At 43.7% G+C, this 19,984-nt stretch overlaps 2 protein-coding genes across 16 annotated transcripts in view; one reads left to right on the forward strand and one right to left on the reverse strand.

Annotated features, from left to right (window-relative positions):
- Nucleotides 1-1,395: 1,395 nt before the first annotated feature.
- Nucleotides 1,396-10,584, reverse strand: FAM72A (family with sequence similarity 72 member A). Of its 2 annotated transcripts, XM_049858135.1 has the most exons (4): nt 10,117-10,584; nt 8,458-8,535; nt 5,627-5,751; nt 1,396-2,470 (listed from the first exon to the last, which is right to left on the reverse strand). In XM_049858135.1, the coding sequence occupies exons 1-4, from the start codon at nt 10,266-10,268 to the stop codon at nt 2,376-2,378; spliced, it is 450 nt and encodes a 149-aa protein (XP_049714092.1). In that variant the 5' UTR covers nt 10,269-10,584; the 3' UTR covers nt 1,396-2,375. The 2 variants fall into 2 exon arrangements, with proteins under 2 accessions (XP_049714092.1, XP_049714093.1); XM_049858136.1 differs by lacking the exon at nt 5,627-5,751.
- Nucleotides 10,585-11,722: 1,138 nt separating this feature from the next.
- SRGAP2 (SLIT-ROBO Rho GTPase activating protein 2) overlaps nt 11,723-19,984 on the forward strand; it is a 298,674-nt gene continuing 290,412 nt past the window's right edge. For 3 of the 14 annotated variants that reach the window (XM_049858115.1, XM_049858117.1, XM_049858119.1), the window contains exons 1-2: nt 11,725-11,863; nt 13,629-14,242. In XM_049858115.1, coding sequence (XP_049714072.1) covers nt 14,176-14,242 — 67 coding nt within the window. In that variant the 5' untranslated portion in view covers nt 11,725-11,863; nt 13,629-14,175. Of the gene's footprint in view, nt 11,864-12,614; nt 12,837-13,628; nt 14,243-19,984 lie in introns of those variants that run through there. The other 11 variants (XM_049858120.1, XM_049858121.1, XR_007513824.1 and 8 more) reach the window with 9 other exon arrangements.

Raw genomic sequence — 19,984 nt, forward strand, 5'->3', positions numbered from 1 at the left:
GGACCAAAGCATAGGTGGATTTTCTAGGCCTAGGAAGTATGGTAGCATAGTGGTTAAGTGCTGTGGCTGCTAGCCAAAAGGTCAGCAGTTCACATCCACCAGGCACTCCTTGGAAACTCAATGGGGCAGTTCTACTCTGTCCTATAGGGTCGCTATGAGTTGGAACCGACTTGACTGCAACGGTTTTTTTTTTTTTTTGTGGGGGGAAGTATGGTAGGGCTTCAAGTATGCTCAATCCACAAATGTGATTCTGCTTTTGGTCTTTACCAAAGTGCATATAATTTGCTTTTATTAAAAAACAAGGTCATAGATGTATTTCTTTAGATAAAACATTATTAATCCATTTTTCTGCTTAGAATTGGCTTTCCCATAACACAGCCAAAAGGTAGTTGAGTAGTTTAAAATATTCTCCGGCTGGAGTGGAATAACATTTGAGGCTTGCTTCAATCAGTGCACCTCTGTCTTGCTTTCGTTCTTCAAAGAGCCCCGGAGCCAACCCAAGCCTTTGAAGGCATGAGCTGAACGGAAACCAGATGAACTCTGCTGAATTGTAAACGTGTCATATTCTCTGCTCTAGCACTGAACTTTCCTTCTCTAATTGAATAAGTTAACTGAAGAAGTCCATAATATAGTAACAATTTATTTTTTATTTTATTCATTATTCTTACCTTGTTCCAGAAAATACTTAAGAGAGGTTAAAGAAACAAATCGAATCCAAAACCCAATTATTCCACACTCATCCCTTTGGGTTTTTTGGTGACCTTCTGTCAGTGCTGGTGTAAAAGGCTTGGGAAAGTTTTCCAGGTCTAGTAACAGCATCTCCTGAAGCACCTTTGATCCTGGTTTACAGCAAATGAGTCTGTCAAATGTCTATAGTCCACTTTTACCCTAAGATCCAGCATGAGTGTGTTCAGTCTTGAAATCCGTCAGTCACTCTTGCCCTCACCTACTGTACATAACTATGAGGTTACTCAGCATGTATCCTGACTAAGTAAGATCATAGCTGATTTCATGTCCTGAGGTGGTCAGGGGGTTAGCACAAAGGTTAAAAGCAGAAACTTTGAAGTCAGTCAGTCTGAGTTTGAATCTAACCACACCTCTTACCAGTTATGTGACCTTAGACCAGATACTTAACCGCTCTATGCCTCAGCTGTCTTATCAGTAAAAAAGGACTAACAGTGGTGCCTACACCTCCTGGATTTGTTGTGCAGAACAAGTGAGTTAAGTGTGTAAAGCACTTAGAACAGCATCTGGCACATGGTAAGCACTCAACAAATGTTAACTCTTATGTCTATACTTTATATACTATATATTTTTAGGTAAAGAAAGTGGGTATAAGAAAAATTAAAGGAAAGCTGATCATTTTTAGAACAGACTTTATTTATAAAACCACAGCTCAGTCTGCTTTGGTATCACTATTGACAAAATGCCTACAGTTGAGATATTAGCTAATGAGATAAATTGATTTTAGCTTTACAGAAAACCGGAATCCAACACCATCCCAGTTTTTCTATGCCTGTAAGACTCTGAATCCAGCTTTAAAGAAATAAAACAACAAAATTCTTTTTAACATGCAATAGCTTAAGCAAACCACTTCTTTAGTTTTTTTCTCTTTAAGGGATGAGCCTGAACTACTCACCTAGAATACTATTTACAGAGACAGAAAGTCCTAGGGAATAGGATAATTTAAAGATGGAGGCTTAGTTTATCTGGCTTTCATAATACAATATCCATAATGGCTTTAGAAGAATGTAAATAAATAACATTGGTAAACAGTATACACTGATAATTTTCTGACCTAACATCATGCTGAGGAATCAAGAGGTTTCCTCCACACATTTTAAAGTTTTGATTTATCCTACCTGCTGATTCACAAAGTCTTGTTCCATATTAATCACCAATATAATATATGACAAGCAGTATTCATGGAAACCTAACAGCTTCTGTTTAAAACCCCCTGTTAATACTGAGTTGAGCTTGATCTATTGTGCTTGATATATTTGTGGGCACTAGTGCTCTTTCATACAGGAATGTAAAATTAATGGTATCCGGTCTCAAGTTATAAGAAAAACTCTCAGATGACGAGGTAGCCGAGTGACATGTAAAATAGTCTTCTATCTGAATTAAGAATACACTTATGCTGGGCAAGGGGGAGGGGAGAGGAAGAAGCAGACATAGAGGGACAGAACAACTGCAATGGCTCAGATTAAATGGAGGTCAGTAATTTGAAACAGTAAATAAATAAATCAACAAATACCCCCTTTTTGCTTTTAAAAAATTCACTGGCAAATCCTTACTAACAATTTTAAAGTTCATCCATTAATATATATTGTAAATAGGAAAAGGTTTGAACATTCTGTATACCGTAACCCCATTCATCTAATGTACTCCTCTGCTGAGATGTCTAACATGTCTTCATCTGTATTCTCTTCTATCTCTGGCAAGTTGCCCCAAAGTAAGACATTTACACCTGGAAATAAAATTCATAAAATTATTTAGTGCTGGCTACTGTTGCAACTCAGAACACGATACACAATATATATTAACATTCTCATCTTAAGCCGTAAGTGTTAGCAGTTAAAGAAAAGCTATCAAAGAATATATCACAAATAAAATTATCTAATTAAATTTACAGTCATCTAGGATATAAAAACTCTTTAAGCCATTTTAAGCAAAGGCTTAAATTCTAAAAGTCTTAAAACTCAAACGATAAGTCCATTTACCGTCTCCCCCTTTATGCCGTAATCACTCCACAGTGGTCATTTTCTCGTCTGCTTTCATGATCTTTAAGAATGGGAATCTCACAAGATCCTTTTAGATTAAGAGCTTTTTTTGAAGGTTGCAGGGAATGGGCCTTGAATAAGTCTTTTCATTTTCTAAATAAGCATGGAAGTAGCTAGTGCCTTTTTTTTTTTTTAATTAAAAAAAAGCAAGGTTTTAGAGCTGATTATGATATAAACTGCAATCCTTGATATTGGTGGGTTATAGCCTAGAATAAAGGAAGGCTGTCAAGGAAAAGCAGTAACTTTAGGATCAAGTTATAGTAGTCAATATGAGAAACAAATAATAATCTAAAATCTCATTGAGAAAGGTCAGATTTCATACTGAAGAATCCACCAGCGTACATGGTATAAGACCAAACATTCAGTACAGGATTATGAGATGGTTTACGCTGGCCACATACCACACCATAACTTGAAAGCACTAAACTAAAAAAAGATCCCATTATTAAGTGACCTCTAGGAAAGCCACTGAAGTTCAACAACAAAGGCTGTCCAGCTGTGAGTGTGGGCCCACGGATGACTCAGCTCTCCTCCGCACACACTAAGGTAACAGCAACATGGTGGAATGCAGTAAGCCAGGGTTTGAAGATTTGGTTTGAGTCCATTTCTACCACTACTTGTACACCATGGATGTTGTTACTACTTTTACTACAAATGAGTGCAACCACAGATCATATATATCTGATCTATATTTTACAAAATGATATTATACTATATATATCTTTCCTAATTTGCTTTTCCTTACTCAACATTAGGTTTCCTAGGTTCCCCTAGGTTGATCTGTGTAGACTTAGCTCATTCACCTCATTTCTTTTCTTTCTGTATAGTATTCCATTATGGGGATAAAAACACATTGCAAATACAGCCTATCACTTATACGCTCCTTTAACTGTCCACCTTAACAGATGCCAAGGAGACATATGCCAGGGTGTGCACTCTACACTTTTGAGGCAGTGGGAACTATCAACTGTCTCCTTTTGCTGAGAGAGATACTGGAATTTAGTCAGGCAAGAAGTCAGTCTCTTTGTTTGATGCTGCTGAGGATACAGATGTTTATTATATCATTTTCTGTAATTTTTGTGTGTTTGAATTGTTTCATAATAAAAAAGTTTTATTTTTTCCAAGAATGAATGGTTTTATGCTTCTGGTAATATGGTACTGAAGAGCTGCCAGGATAGTAAGGAATTATTAGGCTAAAATCTAGGAAAATTAGAACCCGTAAAGGTAAATGCAGAGCTGAAGCCACTTTGCCTTTGAGAACATTTCCCAACATCAGGGAACAGAATTCATGGGGCCCTTTCCAATCTAAACATTCTAGAATTTTATAAAGCTTGGGTACGTATACCTTTGATGTTGCTGATTCAGGTGATTTGAGGACAGTTCCAATGCTATTAGAAACCCTCTTTTATACCAAGCATCTAGAAAATCTTGCTTTAAATCACAATATTAGGGTTACAAAGAAGTTTGATATTCTTGGAGTCAATACTCAGAGACGTGAAGCAGCTGAGCACAATCGGTTCAAAGGAGAAAAAATAAACTAGGAGACTGGATCTGACAGAAGCAGCACCTTCCCTTCTCTGTTAAAAAGGAAGGAAACCCTGGGATACACATGTTTCTCATGGGCTAGATTCAATGCGAATGGAGGAATGCTGGGCTTTTATCTTGGAAAAATTTACCAATATTAAAAAGCAAATCAAACTGAAAAATCTCCACCCTGTGTTTTGAATACTATAAAGCAGGAAAAACAGTATCAAAGCAGAAACTTCCTTTAATGTGTCCCATGAGCAACACAAATCTAAATCTAGAGGCCTAACTTAGTAGTCTAGACCCCATTTAGGAGAGTTCAGATGAGCTCTTTCTTGAAAATGGCCTTCTTAACATACTAGAGTCTTAAATTGAGACCCCCAAATGATGGGTTGAAAGCCACAGTTGAATCCCAGGTGATTTAAAAAAAAAAAAAAAACAAACCATAGTCTATAAAGACCCAAGCATAATCGGAGGGTTTAAAGACCCTGACAACCTAGCTAGCAATTCGTGATCTTTTGGTCTGTGAAGGCAAATTATACTCTTAAAATATCTATATATATCTATATAGATATAGATATCGATATCGATATAGATATAGATATACATATGTATATACACTTTAAGTTCCAAAGAAGACCAAAATAATGTTGTGTAAATACAAATTAAACATTGAGAAAATGTGTCCTATAATAAAACTGAATGGCTTTAAACAATATAAAATGTATTATACAAATATCATTTAAGGATTTGTAGTATATTTTCTTAATAAAAATAATCAGCGTTAATATATTGGTGTTAAATCTTTCCCTTGGCTAAAACTCTACAATAAATTATGGATACAGATGTAGAAATGTCCATTTTTATCCTGAAGCAACATCACCAAATACAGAGGTCACACTGCTCTCCTCCGCCATCAACTCCCACCCCGGCGGCCCACACTGCCCCCTCTCTCTTTCTCACGCGCACACGATTAAGTGACTCTTAAGCCTGGGTTTTTAAGCCTAAAATCTTCAGAAATTCTCTGGTCTAGAATATGTATCAAGGCAGCAGTTTAGAACAATTAAGATATTAATGTAAAAAGATCAAGAAATCCAACCAAGTTTGAGCTCTTAAATACAGTGATGAACATAGAAATGGCAAAGAGTTTTACCTAATAGGCTTCATAAGAGAATGCTTGGGGAAGAGAGCCATTAAAGTTTTACTCTAACTGATCCTACCCAGCTAAGAAGAGGGAATCCTGAAATTACCTCTTGGGTGCATCAATCAGGTATCAACAAAGAAATGTTGGAGAGATGCCTGAGTCAATCGTTTCTTACCAGTGGAGTCTAGTCTGTTGGTGTCATAAACTGCCTGGCTGTGAAACATCCAGAAGTGTCCATTGTTACAGGAGAGAAGGCAGGAGCTACATGGAACAATTACATGATAACCTACAATGTTCCCACTAAAAAAGAAAGTAAATGCTATTAGATGCCATATAATACCAGGCCATATAAACACTTTTATGTGCTAATATTACCAGATAATCCATATAATTTAGAACTTATTCTCTCCTAACAACCTCCATAGCTGGGGTCTTTAGGATAGGAGTTACTTTGTTAATGGTTTTGGTTTTACCATCAAACGGGAAAAAATAGTCTTTAAGTGAAATAATACTATCACATTCTTGAGTTTCTTCGCTAGTATTATTTTATGCATTCTACCTTCAGAAGCAGAAGCTAGGTTCTGGATGCCATAAGGTTGTGAGTTCTTCTGTAAAGCACCCAAAATGGATCTGCCGTGCAGGCAAAAGATATTGAATAAACTCAGATCTACAGGTGAGTTTTGCTCTCCCTACAACTCTGGCAAGTTGGGTTCTTACAAGGCTCTAGTTCCATGCCAGCACCTAAAACTGTTCCAACAGATGGAGGAGTAGGAAGACAGCATGAGGCCCTGTAAACCAAATACAAGCTGGCAGCTCTAATTTTAGTTCTAGTATTTTTGCAGAAATTCAGAAAGAAAGCAAATCCATGGCCTCTAGAGAAAGTTACAAAAGTTTTTACAGTCTTCAGTATTATCCAGCTGATTATAAGTACTTCAATCTTACACAGACTGTTCTACTATCTGGTTACATACTAAAAAGTGTGAACATACAGGGAATGTTTTAGTGCTTTTTTTTTTAAATGGCAACATGAACTGTTTATACCTTAAGTTGTAAAAATTCCTGTTATAGTTTGGTCCTACCCTGTAAGATGTAGGAGTCAGTCATTTTTGTGAGGCCCTATAAAGAATGCTATAAAAGGTACCAGCCTACCTAAAATATGTCTTCTAATCATAACCTGCTTGAAGGACAAACAAATGAAAATAGAAGTTGTTTTTGGACTAGGACTGATTGGTTTTTTGAAAAGCTATATTGTGAGAGTAAATTCCATGGCTTTAATTACCACCTACATTCATTTATTCATTCACTCAGTCATTCATCTAATGTTTACAGAGCATCTACTATGTGCCAGGCACTCTTCTAGGTGTTAGGGATATAGCAGTAGACAAAACAAAGCTTCTGCCCTCATGGAGTTAACATTCTAGTGTGTGACACATTAGATCATTTTGTTCCCTTCAATGGCTTCCCATTGGCCAAAAACAAATACAACTCCATATCAAGGTCTAGGTCTGCGCTGTCCAAAACAATGGCCACTAGCCAAATGTGGCTTTTACGCACTTGAAGTGTGGGTAGTCTGAATCAAGATATGACGTAAGTCTAAAATGTATACCAGATTTCAAAAACCAAGGATGTAGAATGTAAAGTATTTCATAAATAATTTTTTATGTTGGTTACAAGGTGAACTGGTAACATTTTGGACATATTGGGTTAAATAGAATATATGATTAAAATTAACTTCACCAGTTTCTTTTTACTTTTTTAAAATGTGGCTCCTAGAAGGTGTTAAATTACATGTGTGGCTTGCATTATAATTCTACTGGACAGTGCTGCTCTAGATTCTCTGAGCTTCTGTCACTCCTCTGACCTACTCATACCACTCTGCCCCATGCTCACAATGTCTCAGCCATACTGGCCATCATCTTTTTATTCCTTGGACATGTTAAGCTTCTTTGTGCCTTGGGTTCTTTGCATTTGCTGTTCCCTCTGCCTAGAATATTCTTCCTCTGCCTTCTTATTCTTTAGGATGCAACTCTAATGTTACCTCTTCATGAGAAAACTTCCCTGACCATGCTCTCTAAAGTAGCTCTTACCTACTCCCTCATCTTCCAACTTCTATTATTTTCTATAAATTTATTATTATTATTTTCTTTGGAGCACTTTCCGCCAAATTAAACAACTTATTTAAGTACCTTATCGGCTGATTGATTGTCTTCTCCCTAGAATATAACGCCCAAAGGCCAGTGACTTTGTTGTTTACTGCTATGTTTCCAGCTGCTATAACAGTGACTAGCACGTGGTAGGTGCTTGATATACATGTAGCTTGAATGAATGAATAAATGAATGAATGAATACCTTGAAATTAAATAATTATTAGCACATTTTTTTTTAAGAAGAGTTTGCTAATTGAAATTATTAGGATTATAATTTGTAATCCAAACCCCATTAAATGAAAACATCTCAACTTACGTCTTTCTAAAATAGGAATAATAACACTCAGTTTATCTACCTCTTAAAAGCTGATAATAACAGCTGGCATCTGTGTTATAATTTATAATTTATCAAGTCTTTTAACATTCATGATTCATTTATCTTCATAACTGTAGATGGAAATAAGGAAATAGAGGTTCAGAAGTTTAGAGGTTTAAGGAATTTACTCAGGATCATACAGAGAGCAACAGTATAAAAAAAACTTTTTTTTTTTTTGGCCAGGACTCAAATCTGATTTTTATGACTGTAAATCCAAGTGTTTTTTTCCCTGAAACTACATTGCCTTGTTCTGAAAATTAAAGCAAGTATTTGTGAATGCACTTTGAAAAACTGTAAAATCATATATAAATGCCAAATATCAAAAGACTCTTTTTTATAGCCTTAAGTAACAAATGTTTTTCAATGGCTCACTGCATGGGTTATAATCAGTACTCGCTACAGCCCATTGAACCTTTCTCCGTGCTTTGTCGTCAATATCCATCTTGCAAACCCAGGGCTATGTAAAATATTGCCACAAATTACCATTTTAAACATGCGATGTCCTTCAGTTTACATTTGCAGATTTCAGTGAAATAGCATCTTCCAATGAAGTCCACTGCACTGGGGAGGAAAAGGTGTAGAGATAAGTCACGCTTACTTTTGTGAGTTAGCATGAATTTTGTAGCTTCAAAGAGCTGAACAAGACTCTAATGTAGAACGACAGCACATTTTATGAGTCAGTTAATATTCGTGAGCTCACCATAAACATGTGACACTTAAAAAATCTTGTGTTTATTTATTCACATTTCTTAGCACATTAATTCATCACCATAATAACCTTACAAAGAAGAGACAATAGGAAAGGACTGAATCTACTCTGTTCTAGACACTGGCTCTAATCTATAACAATTTAGCTGAGTCCTCCTAATGACTGCCTTATTACTTACCAAAGCTAGTGCAAAGATGAATGGGTAAATATTTTAAATTTGGGTGTGTGTGTGTATGTGTGTGTGCGCATACTACTAAAAAGAAAAAGCACAATAAACCACAGAACCATTGAAATAGGTTTTATGATTTTTTTTGCCTAGTGCCTCTTCTTTTCTGAAACATAACACCAACATACACACAGACTATTAACCCATGCATTTTTGCAATAAATGAGAGCCTTTGGCTTTGCTATTAGGCACAGCTACACTTAAACCACTTCAGAAAAGACTTCAAGGGTGGAAGAGTATACAGCTTTACTTAGGTATGTTTAAAAAAAAATTTAAGTTTCTATCATTATCATGAAATTCATTTTAAAGTATGATGGTTATTAGCCTGCATCCTCTGACTCTGTGCCCAAAGACTGGAGGACAGCTGTCCAACCATATCTTGGCTAATTCCATATCTTGCCTAATTACCCTTTCACTTAAATGATAAAATTTCAATAAAGAGCTAAATCTTGAAAATCATGCAGGGCATATGTTAACTATGAAAAAGAAAGTACCTTTTAGAGCAGAAAAAGGTATATTTGAGTGAATAAAATGGTTATTTTTCCAAATAGGAAGCAAATTCTTAAGGCCTCTATACCCAAAAGTGGATAGCGGCTGAAAACAAGATTTTTTTTTTTTTTAAGATTTAATTACGCAAACAAATGCATAATATCCAAAATAGGCCTTAAGGAAGACAAAGACTATTTTAGGGCTAAATGTCTATTTCATCCCGTGAAAACATATTTAAGATTTTTGAAAAAAGAATATTGAATGGATCTGACTCGCATGCCAACAACAAATAATGGTAGAAAACTATGCTTCTTACTGTAAAGCTTTATGGGTCAAATGGAAAAACTTAATGTTCTCTCCTCTCCAACAGTACAGAAAATCTTGTCTGAATTTACCTACAGACTAGGTCATGGACTTGGTCCAGTCAATTAGGATGGTTGGGAGGAGGGGCACAGCGCCAGGGATCGGCTTAAGAGATGCGCAGTCACATGACTATAATTGAACTAGCAACATTACATCAGGATTGACCACTTTGGCTAAAACACAGACTTTGTCCAGACAGTCTGCCCACTTAGTTATACTCCAAGGGGCTCATCAGACGGTTGGGAGTGGCCGGAACACCAAAATGATAACCTCGTTGTTGACTCCCAGAGATCCAAGCCATACACTTTTCCCATTTAGTTAAAGGCTACCGTTGCCCGCCACTAGCACGACTTACTTGGTAGGAGGGATGTCTGTAGAGTAAAGGTCTATTTCAGTATCAGCCAGCAAAACAGCCTTCATTCCCCTAGAGCTGAGCACTTGTTTACAGAATTTGCAACACAGGATGGACACACACCGGTCCTTGAAACTACAACTGCTGGTTGACATGGCGTCCCAGAAAGGACGAGGTGTGGGATTTTGAAAAAGGAAACAAGAGCAAGACCCTTCCTACTTTGATTCACTCAAACTGAAAGTCAAGTTGTTAGGCCTTGAGTTTTTGTTTTGTTTTGTTTTTAAGTCCTGAAATTGGGAAGGAAATGAGTTCTTTTCTGTTTTCCCGATGGGAGAGTAAAAGTAATATTTATTGAGTAGGAACAGGGAGAAGCAGCAAAATTGGCTTTCCTTTTGAACTTTCGGGGAAAGGAGTGCAGTTTGAAGCCGGGAGGAGGCAAGCTGCAAGGGAAGTCCTTTACAGCTTTCCCTTTCTCCCTTGTAAAAGGATGCCCTACCCTTCAGCTCCCGCCCCTTCAGTGATCCCTTAATCGTCTCTGGTAGTCTCTCTTATTTAAAGCGTCTCCCCTTGGAACGTCCCCTCTCCCAGCATTACGCCCCTCCCTGGGAGCGCTACGACTCCGCTCTCGGAGAGCGGGCTCAGGGACCCCAGCCACGCCTGCTCTGTGGAGATCTTCCTCCTCTTTCCCGGATTCAGAAATCCCCTCAGCTTTTTCCACCGGGTTGATCCCTGGTCCTCAGTCCTTTCTCTCTCCCGCGATCCTCCTCCGTCCGCGAGCCCAAGCGTGCTCGCTCTCGCGCCGTTAGCTCGTGTCCTGCCTCCCCTCAGCTCTCCCTCGTGGCCCCCCGTCGTCCCGTCAGATCTCCCCTGAGCGGCCGCTCGAGAAAGCGCGGGGGTGGCGGTGGAGCGGGGCAGAGGTCGCTTTTGGCTCAGTCGGCGCCGTGTCACCAAACACCTCGGTTTTCCTCCTTCTTCCGCTGTCTCGGCCTTTTCCACCGGCTGTCAGTTTGAATTACCAACGTCGTGCACCGATTGGGAGAGCTAGAGTCCGCCCAGGCCCGGCATTGGAAGGTTCTGGGGCCGTCCCCTGGCGAGGCCTTATTGGCCTGGGGACTGCCCGCCCCGCCCCGGTAACGGGCCGAGATCAATTCGGCTCCCTGGTTGGTTGAACTTGGCTCTGCTTCCGATCTCATTGGCCCGCTCCGGGAGGTTTAGGCAAAGCCAGTGAAAGAGGAAAGGCTCGCCCTTCGCTCCTCTTACTGGAAGACATTTTGCATTGCCTGCCGGTCTCCACTCTCTATTGGTTAAAATTCTCCGCAACGCCGCTCCTCTCTACCCGGGTCCAATTGGTCGTGTCTTCTCTCCAGAGTTGGTGTTTGGTTGTTGGTTCCACCTTAATCCCGCCCACCAATTCTACTTTAGGTTCCGACAACCCGGGGAGGAGCATATTCTGTGACCACGCCTCGGTGATGTTAGTCACACCTCCGTGTCGCCAGCTCCTCCTCCTCCGTACTGGCCTCCCGGGATCCGCTATTCTTATTGGCTCTAGGCCCCATCGGTCGATAGGAAGCGGGCGGTGATTGGCAGGGGGGTGGGTTCTGCTGCCCGGCGGGGTCCTGTGGAGTTGGCGGAGGCTCCTCAGGGGACTAGGGGACCGAACTACGTAGAAGCGGGTGGCGGGGAAGAGAGGGTAGGAATCTCTGAGTGGGAAGCGGAGCCGGGGGCCTGGGACCCGTCGCGTCAGAGCCAGGTAAAGGCTCCTTCCTTCTACCCTTTTTCTCCCCGGCCGCCGGGGTGAAGCCCTGCCTGAACAAACCCGGGCTGGGGCGGGAAGGAGAGGGCGCGGATGCTGCTGCCTGCATCTTGGCGGTGCCACCCGGAATCCCTCAGACCCCCTCCCCTTCGGACCCTCTCCAAATTTCCCAGTACATCCCATAATGCTTCTCAAGACGGCGTCTCTCCGCCCTTCTCCGCACAGCCTGGGACTCTGCCCTTGTTCACATACCGCAGCACAGCCCGCACCCTGCCCTCTCCCAATTCCTCTGGACGCCGGCAGCCTTAGTCTACCGTTCGGCAGCCGTCACCCTCAACCATCAGCTTCCTTCTCACCCGGGCTCCGAGCCGCGGCAGACATCCCGAGTCAGAGCTTAGGACCCACAAGGATGGGTGTTCCGCACTGCTTCCGGGGCTCTTCCCCGTCCCAGCCCCCGGGCCCTCCCGGGATAGTCCCCTTCGCCCACTCCCGTTCCCAGACCCACATCTCGGTCCCCGAAGTTAACATCCTTGCGCTTCGCGAAACATCGCGGCCCACGGTAGTCTCTTAACCTGGCCCTCTCCCTCCCGCCTTCCAAACGTGTGCAGATCCTTCAGCTATTCCTGGGCTCCCGTCCAACCTCGGGACCCCACCTCACACCCCCCTCCGGTTTCCTGCCTGCTGGAACCACGCCGCCTCTCTCCCTCTTCCTCCGGGCGGCCCTTCCTCCACCCCGGGAAGAGGCTCACGCGGGTGGTGGCTCTCACTTCCCGCGGCTGGAGGAAGACGTGAACCTTTTCCTCCGGGCGCGGAGAGGGAAGGGGGCGAGGAGAGAGGGAAGGAGGAAGGGTCGCCGCTGCGGCACGCCGGCGAGCCAGGCGCCCGGCTCTGCGCTCTCGCTGGGTTCCCTCCCGCCTCCCGGGCCTTGGCTGGGGCGGGATCTCCGGCACCTCCTGGGGCGAGGAATCGGGTATGCGGCCCTCGCTGATCCCCACCCCACCCCCCACGCACAGGCTCGGATTGGGTGCGGTATCTGGGATCTCTCGGCTTGGGTGACAACAAATATTTGGGGAGTGGCGTTTAGAATCTCTCGGGTCCCTGGCTGCGGGAGGCGACGGCTGCCTTCCTTCCCCCTCCCCCGGCTTTTCCCGGCCCCGACCCTCGCCTCTAACCCGTTTCCTGCTTCTGCCGACCACATTGTTTTCCTGGATGTGTCCCGTGCCGAGCAAGCTTTTTCCTGCAGATCTTCCCTTTCCACCCCCCAACATTTTGCTGCCAAGAGAAGCTAGTAACCAAAAACAAAACAACTGGGAGGAGGGGCGGGAGGGGAAGAAAAGTTGTGCCCGGGTGGCTCGTCCCTCCCCGGCTTTGATCCCTCTTTGATGTCCGGGGAGGTGCCCTAGCCAGGGTTCAGAGGCCGTGTCGGAGGCAGGGCTGGGAGGACCCCTTCGGGTTGGCCTCTGCCCCGCGCTGGCGGGACTCGGGAGGGCGGGCGGCCGCCGAGGTGTCGCAGTCCCTGCCCGGAGCCCCGCGTTCCCGCCGCAGTTTCTGCCCGGAGCCCGCGCAGGCGGCTGCCCCAAAGTGTTTCCTTTCAGCCTTAAAACAAAATCCTTCCTTCCTACCTCGCCGTGCTGGGCTCTGAGGGCCGGGCGGCGTTTGAATGGGCCCTGGGATCGACGTCCCCTACCCCACCCCCGCCGCGATTAGGATTTGAGCTCGGGTTGATCGCCCCCTGTCCCTCCCCCTTTTCCTGCGTTTACAGGCAAGTGAACCGGAGCAAACGACTTCCGACCCAGTCCGCGCTGCTGCGGCTCCTGTTGGGGATTTGATTTGCAGCGTCTTCGAGACTGTACAACAAAAACCCGGGAAGCACGCCCAGCCCTTGCCCGGCGCCCCGATACGCACCCACTCCCTCTCGGGGACACAATTGGGCGCGTCCACACCCCCGCACCCCCACACCATGCTGTTGTGCGGAAGGACTTCCACTCCCAGCCTGTGTCGTTGATGTCAGACCCCAGGCCAGCCTCCGGGCGCTGCAGTTCTCCCGGCTAATGCTGAGCCTGCGGCTCGGGCTCTAGCACAGAACAGCCGCTGCCGCGCCCGGCCCGGTGCCCACCGTCTGCATGTGCCCGCCTTAGCCGCCTGCCCAGCCCGCAGCCCGCAGCCCGCGCTCGCCGGAGCGCTGGAGACCACCGCGGGGCCCTTTCTGCCCTTGCGAGAAGCGGTCTTGGAGGTGTTGATTTCGGTGGTTGGATTTTTCCCGTGGATCTATCAATTTACAATTCGAATTTGGAAGAAAGGAGGAAAACATGACGTCTCCAGCTAAATTCAAAAAGGATAAGGAGATCATAGCAGAGTACGATACTCAGGTCAAAGGTAAGGGCTTTGAAAAACGGCATAATGTATGTGCTGTGTGGAGCCATGAGGCACGCTTTCCCACCTGGATTTGCAGGCTGTTCATATCTTTGGGTGGAGCAGGTAGGGATAGGCTGACCCCAGAGATGGTTTCGTAGGTGGGTCTGACCCACCAAGGGATGGACAGTGCCAGGGGCCATAGGAGAAGGAAGGCAGTTTTCCGAGTGGGCTTCAGGTTTGTCTCTGTGGGGCTGGTTTGGCTGTCTTTTGGGGCGGCCCTTTCCCCCCTAGGCTGGATGGGCATGGGGGAGGGGCAGGAGGTTCTTGGAGAAAGAAAGGCAGCACTTTGCCTCAGGATATCTCAGGTTTCCTTGAAAGACAACTGAAGTCTGACAGATGTTTGAGAATTTATTTCAGAGGTTGAAGAGGAGTCCAGGCTGAGAAAGGCAACCTTGAGAAGGTGTGCCATTTGGAGAGCCCTAGGAGAGGCGGGTTTTTTTTTTCTGGTGCACTATATCAAAATATGAGATTTGCTGTGGTATGGTATCAGACACAAAGTTTATGGCCACCTTGGGTGCACCTCGTATCTGCCTGGTGCCTGGCTGCCCAGCGTACAGTCAGACATCAGAGAGGGAAGGAATAAGGTCACCCACATCCGGCCTCCACCCTCACCTAAGTCTGGATAGAGGTGGGCTGTTAGGGCTGCCGGGTGGTGTTGGTTCTGGAAAATGGGAAGACAGCTGCTTAACCCTCCTGTGTTATCTCCCTTTGCCCCAGAATACATGCTTTGAAAGCCCTGTTTTCCTCCCTGCAGCAAATGTGAAGGGTAAAGCAAAAAGTGCACCTAGAGAAGCCAAGTGACATGTCTCCACATTTAGGTGATGGTTAGGCTGGGCTTGGGAATCCAGAACCTGTTCCCGGATAGCCTTTCCTTAACCAGCAGTTCCCTTAGGAGGGACTTCAGCTTGTTGAAGGGCCACAGCATGTGTTTATGCAAGGCACTGTCCCTTCCCGGCCAGTCACTGGTACGAGCCATGTGGCTTCAGCCCATTGAGACCTCAGCTGGAGAGTGGGAGAGGTGGGTGGCCTTGACTGTTACACCACATGGATGGAGCTCTGGGTTTTCCTTTGTTTCAGAGTACAGAGAGAGGGGCCCCTCCTTCTTTCCCTGCACCAATGCAAGGAGACCTTTTCCTATCATAGAGGACTTGGGAAGGGCCATGTCTCCCCACTAATGATTACCTGGGGTCAGAGGAGGCCTGGGGTTTGAAATAGGCAGCTGCCTTATCTCTCGGAAGGTAGTTTGAAGGCATTGTGCCTTCAGGATCTTTTTTGTGTCATCACTTGGTCAATGCTGGAGGTGCCCTCAGGGACCGTCTCTCCACTTGACTGCAAATTTTGGGGGTTTATTTCAGAGATGGGGAGTTGACTGATGGATGGCTTCAGCTGAATTGGGATTGGGAGAGGTGTGGTTTTAAGTTATAATTGAGGTCTTGGCCTCTTGTCCCTGTTCATAATCTGTGGCTGTTTTTGTAAACAATAGGCCAGTGGCCTCCATGTCCTTTCTAGATGCACTGCATTCTGCTCCTGGAACCCCCCTGCAGTTTTAACCAGATATGTCATTCTCTTCTCACATCCTATTCTTAATTGTTGCCATAAGGAGTGTTAATTCTTTGACTTCCCCAGGATTCTCTCCAGCCGCACACCATTTGACTAAGGTGCAAAGTAATTTTACATGTTTATTTTTTGGAAGGTTCAGGGCTGAAAGGCGTTAATAGGACTGTACATACCGATTTCTTATTGGTAAAGGATTTCTCATGAGCGTCTCAAAATTAAACACTCTGTATTTACAAACATTGCTCATTGAGATGATGTAATGCAGTTGGCCGCTGGGGGTTTCTTTTCAACCTTGCCACAAGCAAAGAGGTGTTTTGCTTTGCTCTGGTATTTTTCCATTTGACACCATTCAGGGTCATAGAATTTTGTACGTGGCTGAGCATGATGTCTTACTCAGAGAAGGTGCCCAATAAATGCTTATGAAACTGATTTGAATAGTCCTATCCCTCATTTGACAGCTGAGGAGAGTACAGAGAGATGAAGAGATCTGTCCAAGGTCACACAGCTAGGTGGTGGTAGACCTGAAATGAGAAGCAGGTTTACCAGCTCCCAGTTTTCTATTCTAGATCTTTGCTATGAAAAATATCCTTCTACCTGGATGGTAAAAAAAAAAAAAAAAAAAAAAAACTCCTTAGGAAGCCAAAATCTGTCAATGAGTAATAGTAATAATAGATTACATTTGGGATACTCACTCTGTTCCCGACTGTCTCAAGTGCTGTACGTGAACTGTTTTGTTGAACCCTCACACCAACCCAGGAGGTGGGTGGTGTTGTCATCCTCCATTTGTCACACGCGGAAACTGAGGCTTAGCAAGAATAAGAAACCCTCCCAAGATCGCTTTATTCAGCAGCTGTTTACCAAGTGCCTATATGTGTCCTGAGGACTAGCAATTATAGCAATGAAGAAAACAAAGTCCCCACCCTGTGGTGCTCACATTCCAGAACTCGCTCTAGAACCTGTGCTCTCCTTGGATAAAGAGCTGAGAATTTGGAGACAGAGAGCAGGATTCTTGGTTGGCTCTGCCCCTCACTAGCTGGCAGTCCTTGGTCAGAATCATGAGTTCAGCTTTTACGTGTTCCATAGGACTCGACAGCAATGGGTTTTTTTTATTTTTTTTAATAGGACACGCAGTGCTGCTGGCCTTACTTGTCTTGCAGATGCCAAGATGAAAATGGCTGTAACAGCGAGGCGGTTGGTCTGATGGTTAAGAGTGCAGATTTTAGTCAGACAGATCCGGGTTTAAATCTGGTATAAAGCCTTTTGCTTTCCTTGCTACCTCAGGCAAGGTAATCAACCTCAGGCTGAATAATATCCATTCCCGAAGGTAGTTGTAAGAATTTGATGAAATAGGGTGTATAAATCGTTTGGCACAGCATCTGGCACATATAAGTGCTCAGTAGGTACAGTAGTTTACTTATCTGTTTGTTGAGCCTTTCTTCTTGCCCAATTGGGCTGACCATTAAGGCTGCTTTGCATATTCACTACAAAGCCCCCAGCTATTAAATGATAGGAAACAAGTCTAGGAATGACACTTGAGTTGTAGTTTAAGTTCTTCTGTAGTAATAAAATGAACCTTGGGTCAGTCACTTAAACCTTCTGGGCCTCAGTTTGCTTTTCTGTTAAATGAACAGCTGAACTGTCTTATCCACAGGAGATTCATTGACCTCTGTTGTTCTGTTTGTCTCAGACCAGAGTCCTGGGTCCTGCTTTTCAGTCAGAATGGTTTGAATCAAGTGGACTTCGTAGGACCCTCTCTTTCCTGTGGTTTTTGCTTTCTCTGAAACCACCTGCTTTCATGTGCCTAGAGGACTTGCAAGGCTGCAGCCCCAACCCCTACCCCAGTGTGGTTTTGGGAGGGACGTGCATCCTTAGTCAGCCTGGCTGGTAGCCGCCTTCTTAAAACTGTCATTGTTTCTGGTTTGTGGGTGTTCAGATTCCTTTGAAAGTTCAAGCTTCTTAGTGTCTGACTCGAAAGCAATAATATCTTTAGTGTTTTCACATAGCTCTTTCCAATTTACAAAGTGCTTTCATATACATTAATCTCTGGAAATTCTTGACAACCCTGGTTAGATTCATGGGTCATAACCTGAGGCCTTTTGGCCTCTGTCCTGTTGGCTTCTTTGCTGGTGTGGAGCAGCTGAAGTGGTGATAAGGTACAGGGCATAGTTACCAGAGATGATAATCTGGGTGGTATTTGGGTGAGTTCACATCACTGCATACAAGCCTAGCTGTTGGCCTTTCCTTATTGAAGTCCCCCCTTCCTTTACCTTCTCCAGAACTTGAGATTTTATGGAAAGCCCGAGATTGACAGTTAATGCAAATATTTTAGGAGGCGTGGTCTGAAACAGTGGCACTGTGTGCTGAGCAGTTAAATTCCCTTTCTCGAGAACATTAGGGGTCTTGTCTTTTTTTTTTTTTTTTGAATGTCTTAGGAGAACAGTGTATGTGCACTACAGAGCCGGGAAGTGAAATTTTGTGATTTCCATCTGGAGCATTTTGACAGAAAAAGCATAGGCCTTTGCCTTGAACAGTTTAACCCTTTCAGGACCCTCTGAGAGCCTGAGATGAAATTTAAAACTCTAGTCATATTGTGTGTGTGCGCACATGCACTTGGGAATGCCTATTGTTAGTATTTAAACAAGTTCATTCCCCCCAGGAGGTTTGAGTGCTTCTTCACTCATGCCAACAAAGGTCTTCTCCGAAGCTTCTTTCCTCCCAGCCCCCACTCCCCAAGGGAGCTTTAAATATAATCAGTTTGTGAAAAGCTTCAGTAAAACATCTCCTTGGAATCCCCAAGCAGATGCTATCATCTTCCTGTGAGGTGTTTAAAGGCACCTAGTCCCTTGCTCAGGGAAAATAGTGACTCTGCAGAAAGGTGAACTCTTGGAAGAAAATGAAGCCCTTGGAAAAATTCAAGTACTCTCCATCTCAGAGTAGAAAGATCCTGGAAGAAGGTGGTGGGCAAGAAGTCAGGGGCTGCTGCGTGTTGTGGAAAGTGGCAGTGATTGGAAACTGTGTCCCTGAGGGGTCCTTAGCTTCTACTTGTGAGGAATTCTGCTGGGGAATGGGAACAGAAATTTCCTCTGGAGAAGCCCATCTGGTATTTATGGCCGGATCATCATGCCCTGCACAGGTTGAAAGCCTGGACAAGTGCTGATTATTTCTTTGCGGTGACGTTTGCAGAGTATGACCTGGCCCTGGTGTGTAGGGGCCGTCCGCATTTCAAAGCCAGCAGGTGCCCAGTCCCTGCCTTGTGAACCTCCACTGTTCGTTCCAGGTAAACGTGGGCTGTCTTGTGGCACCTGCTGATGTTTCCTTCCATAAAACAAGCTTTCTTCATGGAAATCATGCTTACCTTACATTGTAGACCTCTGAGGACTTCATAATAAAATGAGATGTCAAGTTGCAGAAAAAGCAGCTGATATGTATTTTTCTACTGGTAATAAAATTCAGATGTCAGCTCTGGAACTGGCGTTTTGGAGAACCTGGAAAAGTTACCTCTAAAGTTGTTTGGTTTAAAAGTAAATAATGAGAGCACTCAAAAGCATTTTTAAAAATTATCAAAAAATAGCACTGTTGCTGATTTTCTGATTTTACAATAATGTCAAAAAGTTAATCTCTTTCTCTCTTTTTTTTAATGTCCTCTGCCCCCAAGTTTTATAAACCTGTCTACATATTTCTGTATAATGACCTGCCCTGATACAATTTTTTAGAGTTAAGGTTTTTGACATATACCTTTATATGTTCATATATGTATTTATGTTTATAAAAAATTTTTTTTTATGTTTATACCTTGTAATAATTACATAAATTATTAAAGTTTTCGTATAATGTTTTTAACAACTTTGTTGCTTTAAAAAATTTTTTTATTGTGCTTTAAGTGAAAGTTTACAAATCAAGTCAGTCTCTCACACAAAAACTTATATACACTTTGCTACCCAGACCCACTTTGCTACATACTCCCAATTGCTCTCCCCCTAATGAGACAGCCTGCTCCCTCCCTCCACTCTGTTTTCATGTCCATTTCGCCAGCTTCTAATCCCCTCTACCCTCTCATCTCCCCTCCAGACAGGAGATGCCAACATAGTGTCAGGTGTCCAAGAAGCTCACTCCTCATCAGCATCCCTCCTCAACCCATTGTCCGGT

Source organism: Elephas maximus, chromosome 18, assembly GCF_024166365.1.
Source record: "Elephas maximus indicus isolate mEleMax1 chromosome 18, mEleMax1 primary haplotype, whole genome shotgun sequence".
NCBI classification, from domain to species: Eukaryota; Metazoa; Chordata; class Mammalia; order Proboscidea; family Elephantidae; genus Elephas; species Elephas maximus.